General features: G+C 50.8%; 2 protein-coding genes across 2 annotated transcripts; both read left to right on the top strand.

The window, feature by feature from the left end:
* The first annotated feature begins 580 nt into the window (after nt 1-580).
* On the top strand, nt 581-2,532 carry LOC120671861 (glutathione S-transferase T3-like). The gene is made up of 3 exons (XM_039952124.1): nt 581-1,126; nt 1,542-1,722; nt 1,836-2,532. The coding sequence occupies exons 1-3, from the start codon at nt 1,038-1,040 to the stop codon at nt 2,157-2,159; spliced, it is 594 nt and encodes a 197-aa protein (XP_039808058.1). The 5' UTR covers nt 581-1,037; the 3' UTR covers nt 2,160-2,532.
* Nucleotides 2,533-3,399: 867 nt separating this feature from the next.
* LOC120671853 (protein SRC2 homolog) lies at nt 3,400-4,774 on the top strand. The gene has a single exon (XM_039952113.1). The coding sequence runs from the start codon at nt 3,558-3,560 to the stop codon at nt 4,515-4,517; it is 960 nt and encodes a 319-aa protein (XP_039808047.1). The 5' UTR covers nt 3,400-3,557; the 3' UTR covers nt 4,518-4,774.
* Nucleotides 4,775-5,768: the final 994 nt, after the last annotated feature.

The following is a 5,768-nucleotide window of genomic DNA, read 5'->3' as shown; positions in this document are numbered from 1 at the left end:
TGTGGCGGTGAACAGTGACACTTTGACTGCTAATTATAGTGTCAAATAAAGTCAGTTGACAAAATTAACTTCAGAATCCCGTGCTAGTAACCCTGAAGAATCTAATGAGACCTTTGACCGCGCGATTATCTATTAATTATTGTCATTAGATTCGTCGCGAAAAATTACAACTATCCCTTAAAAGATTTTGCAAATTGACTTCATTTACTACATCATGCATAGAAGATTCTCCCGTAGCGTAGCGTAGCGTGAACCAAACGGGGCCTAAGTCAGCCGGTGAAATAAAATTAGGCCTCATTTAGTTTCAAAAAATTCACACAGTACCCCGTCACATCGAATCTTCGGACACATGCATGAAGTACTAAATACAGTTAAAAAATAATTAATTACATAGTCTAACTGATTACTACGAGATGAATCTTTTAATCCTAATTAGTCCATAATTGAACATTATTTGTCAAGTAACAACGAAATGTGGTATAGTACCAAAATCCAAACTTTTTCACCAACTAAACAAACCCTTACACGTCATTAACATCCTACACGGATAGACGAGGGACCAGGAGAGAGAAGGGAGAAGATGACCCATTTTTCGCACGGCTGAAGCGCTCGCCCCGAGGAAAAATCGCCCGCATCTCGCCCGCAGTCGGTGACGAGCAGGCGCTTCGCCCTCCCCCCTCAGATCATGTGCTCCTCCCTCTATTTCCCGCCTAAATCTCCCCTCCAGCTCCCGCCAAATCGATTCATACACGCCAAATCGAAGCATAAAGTCCCAAATCCATACCAAATCGTCCCCAATCCCCAGCCCCGAAACCCTAGGTCCCAAGCCACTACCAGCGCCTGCGCGAGATGTCCAGGAAGTCGAAGAGGACATCTGCGCCGCCGCCTCAGGCGGTTCCACCGTGTTCTCAGCCGGCGCCCTCCCAGCCATCCCTTCAATTTTTGGATCACGTGCCTGGTGTCCACCGTATCCACCGTCGCAGTTCACGACATCATCATCCACGCCCAACTAGGTTGCCGGATTACAGCAACCATGGATGGTGGGATCGTCGTCGGCTCAAGGATCCTGGCCGGCGCCTGCTAGCATTGGTGCTCCAACCACCAAGGACCCAGATGTACAAGCATGGTATAATATTTTTCCCTCACATTCATTGTTGATACTCGATTCATTTGCTTGAAATTTGCTAGAGGGTAGTACTACGCGATTCATTCGCTTGTTGATACTAGGATTTATTTTTCAGTTCATCTTAGTTAAGGTTGCGATCAGCTGCACTTATTTAGCACTTATTTTTCAGTTCATCTTAGTTCATCTTAATATTATAGAACTGCTGTGGATGCATATATCCAGTACTAATCTAGAGTATCTCTTTGTTTAGATTTGTGTAGCAGCTGCAGCATGATAAGTTCTATAATATTATCTCTATGACAGTTCTATTCCAAGCTAATATGAGCAGGTTTCTTATATATATATTAAGCTACTATTTTGCTTGTCCATTTACTGTCATGAGGATATATTTTTTGTGTATATATGTTTTGAACAGGGGAGCAAACTCTCACCCACCAGGTTGTTTCGTTGATTTTTTGAACAAAAACATAGCAGTCCATGCACAAGGTCTTAGTCATGGGAGTTCATTTAAACCGATCCATGTTGGCGATGACACCAATATTGCTGATTGTGGCAGGACACATGTGTTATGGACAAAAGATGAGGATCGTAGATTGGTAAGTTACTCTATTTTTTAGAGGAAAGTTGCTGTTTTTGTTAATTCAATGATCTAATCCATGTGTTATGTTAATAGCAATGTAATAAGCCCCCTCCTTTGATAATATTTTAGGTCGGCGCATGGCTGAATAATTCAAATGATCCAATCCATTCAAATTACAAGAAGAATGACCAATATTGGAAAGAAGTTGTTGCTGCCTACAATAGTGGTACCTCCAAAAATCAGGCAAGGCAACTGAAACACATCAAGGATCTCTTTGGAAGAATTAAGAAAAGGGTCGCATGGTTTTGTGGTAGCTGGAAAGAGACTAGTGCTTTGTGGGCTAGCGGTGAATCTGATGTGGATCTAATGGACAAGGAACTGAAATTGTATGAAGAAGAGCACAAGAATGATGGTCCATTCATGTTTATGCACTGTTGGGATATATATTCTTAGGAAGGAACCAAAATAGGATGCCTATTTTGGAACCCCTTGAAACTTTGGATCTAGAAAAGATGAAGTTTAATGTTCATGAGGATGTGGAGCATTCCTTCTCTATAGATGACACTCCATATGAACGACAAATGGATGGCAAGAAAGCTAAAGAGCCAAGCATGGTTGTGCCCTTATCGTCGTTGTTTAGATCACTAATTAGTGTTTTGTGTTGTCTAAGAACTTATTTAGTACCACTGTTGTTTGATTTTGTTTACTAGGACTTTGTAATGCTTATTGTCGGTGTCATGGTGATATCTGCCATAATGTTATCTACTAGTTAATATGAACGTATTTTCTAAATCTGAAGTGTTGATATATCCCAATGGTGCCTGGACGAGGAAGTGTGGTTTTTGTATTGTGTTGTTTTATGCCTGGCCACAAAGATCTTGATCACAGCGGATTTGTATCTACATGTCTACATTAAGTGCTTGCTCTTAAATGCAATGACTCTCTTAGCCAACCTAGTAGCCAGCTCTATTATATTAATTGGCTATGTTGAAGGCTCAACGTGAAATGGCTGTAGCATTTACCCGGCAGCTGATTGAACCATTAGCCATGCTCTAATGACCGTGGAAGCAAAGGAAAAGACTGCACATCACCTAACGTCTGACGGGGGCAATATCGTCAATAATCGTAATTCCTTCGTAGCTAAGAAAGACAAGGATCCCAAGGCAAGACAAGAAAAACGGACGACACTCAACACCCCAGACGAGAGAAGAGAAGACCGCCGTGTCGCTGGGGCGATCTGAGGAAGACGACACGAGAGCGGCGAGGAAGACGACACGAGAGCGGCGAGGAAGACGACGCCCGCCGTGTCCCTACCGTGGGAGTGGAACCAGCGTCCGTCCAACGGAGCAAGTTGCCTGGCGGCCTGGCGCACGGAGTGGTTGGGTCGCGCTTGCCGTCGGGCGGGCCCACGTTGATTTCTTTTTTTTTAGGAAACCCACGTTGATTTCTTCCGCTGCTGGCGGTGCAGGCACGCCTCGCCGTGCAGCCCGTCGAGTCCAATTGTCCAAGCGTGGGAGGCAGGCACAGGCGCACAGCCACCTTCCCACGGCAAGTGGCCGCGCACGCCAGATCAGGCAGCCGCGTGGACGACCAGCCCCCTGCATGCATCGTTGCATCCGCCCCCTCTCTCTTCCCAGAGTCCCCATTCCACCAGTCAAACCACGGCTAGGGGGACGCCGTCCCGTCCCGTCCTGTCCCCCGCGGGCCGAGGCATCCATTCACCCACCCCCTATTTATACAGGTCGCCGTCCTCCCCGTGATGCTCCACCCGAGCCACCCAGCCATCAAACCCCAGAAGCTTTCCCTCCCCATCCGCCGAGTGTTGCCCTCAGCAGCAAGCGGACCAGAGAGATGGGGTCCCGCTACGAGGTGGAGGTGACGGTGGGCTCGGCCCGGGACCTCAAGAACGTCAACTGGCGCCACGGCGACCTCCGGCCCTACGCCGTCGCCTGGGTCGACTCCGGCGCCCGCTGCTCCACCCGCGTCGACCTCGACGGCGGCGAGAGCCCCGCCTGGGACGAGAAGGTCCTCGTCCCGCTCCCGCCGGCCTCCCGCCTCGACGACGCCGTGCTCCACGTCGACGTCGTCCACGCCAACGCCGACGAGGGCGTCAAGCCGCTCGTCGGCTCCGCGCGCCTCCCGCTCCGCGACGTCCTCGACGAGGCCGGCCTCGGCGGCAAGGCCGCGCGGACCCTCCGCCTCAAGCGGCCCTCGGGGCGGCCCCAGGGCCGCCTCGACGTCCGCGTCGCCGTCAAGGAGCCCGCCAGGTACTACGACCCCTACCCGGCGCCCGGGGGCTACGCGCAGACGGGCACACGCGACCCCTACGGCCCCGGCGCCGGCGGGTACTACGGTGGCTCCGCCGGCGCCGGCGCCGGCTACGGCGGGGGCTACGGCCCGGGCGCCGCGTACGGCTCGGCCGGCTACGGCGCCGCGCAGCCTTACGCCGCGGCGCCGCCCGCGGGGTACCCTGCGGCCTACGGCTCCGCGCCGCCGCCCCCGCAGCCGGCGTACGGCGCTCCCTCGGCTGCCTACGACGCCGCGGCACCCGCGTACGGCGCTGCGCCTGCCGCCGTCGCTGCCGACGGCAAGAAGAAGGACAGCAAGATGGGGATGGGGACAGGGCTGGCCGTGGGCGCGGCCGCGGGCGTGCTCGGCGGGCTCGCGCTGGCCGGCGGGGCGAGCTACCTGGAGAACAAGTTGGAGGAGCGCGTGGCGGAGAGGGTGGAGGACAACCTGGAGAGGGAGGACTCGTACGGCGGCGGCTACGGGGGCGGCTACGACGACTTCGGCGGCGACGACGACTACTGATCGGATCGGATCGGTCCCGATCATCTGGCCGGCGGCTATGCTTACCATCCATCTTAGTTTCCTAGAAATGTCTGGATCGGCAAAAACAAACCTTGTCCTTGCATTTTCTTTCCTCCGTTCTGTTCTTCCATGTTGGCATTGTTGTTCTGTTATTTGAGACTTGAGATTATTCTCCGTGTTGAGCTTGAGCACCGAAAGCGAAATGAATCATTCGGCCGCGCGTGATCAGAGCGTAGCTGGAAATCTTTCTGGACTCATTTGCATGCACCATTCCTTGAGCACGTCGGATTCACGAGTAATCGCGGAAGTATCTGTGTTTATCGATCTGCTCTCCATTTTATGTTGAATAACTTGGCAATTGTTCGATTAAATTTCGAAATAAATATATCATGAACTTGACTAGAACTAGCATGAACAACCCTATTATATCAGTAACAAGATACAACCAGATCATCTCAGCAAACATGATGAAGAATTAAATTAAACAACAGTATACGTACTGAGTTTTAGCCTTCGAAAAGACGAACGGCGCTGCCGGAACGAAGACGGTCCTGCGAACGGAGTGCAGCAGACGATGTCGCAGATGACGATACGCCGCAGCACCAGACTTAGACGGAGGGCGAGCCTTTGCGAAGATCGTTGAGAATTCCCGCCGGGTGCTTCCCAAAAACCTTATTCGTCATCTCCCGATGCATGATCCCAAAGGCGAAAGATTCCGGAGACCTGTTCTCCCGTTCGCCGGTGCACGCCGACGCTCGGGATGGAGAAGACTACGGTGGCGGCGCAGCTGCGAAAGGAGACAAAAATCCTAACTCAGATTAGATCTTCTTATGAATTCCCAAACCTTGGGGACTCCACGTATAGCGATCTATGGTGCACTTTTTCATGAGAGAGGTGATCCGTATTTATTGGGAGACAAACCCTCAACACCCTCGTCCATTAGCAATACGGGACAAATAGATGGTGTACCTTCTCTTAGCGCTAATGGGCCTTTGAGATTTATTAGTATTATTTATATGGGCCAAGCCCATAAATCTAACAATCCCCCACCAAATCTCAAATACTCATCTATAGATTTTGCCTATTTCTCACTACTATTTGATATACTAGTGTTTTAGTGAGGACTGTTAAGTTGAACACTCACCTAGAGCTTCAAGTTACACTTATCTACAACTTGAACAATGGACTACGCCTTGAATTGCAAGTTTGGTGCGAATAAATTTCACTCAAAGTCATAACCAGTACATGGCT

The sequence above is a fragment of the Panicum virgatum genome, chromosome 2K (genome assembly GCF_016808335.1).
Source record: "Panicum virgatum strain AP13 chromosome 2K, P.virgatum_v5, whole genome shotgun sequence".
Classification (NCBI taxonomy): domain Eukaryota; kingdom Viridiplantae; phylum Streptophyta; class Magnoliopsida; order Poales; family Poaceae; genus Panicum; species Panicum virgatum.
This window is presented reverse-complemented; position numbering and strand designations above follow the sequence as displayed.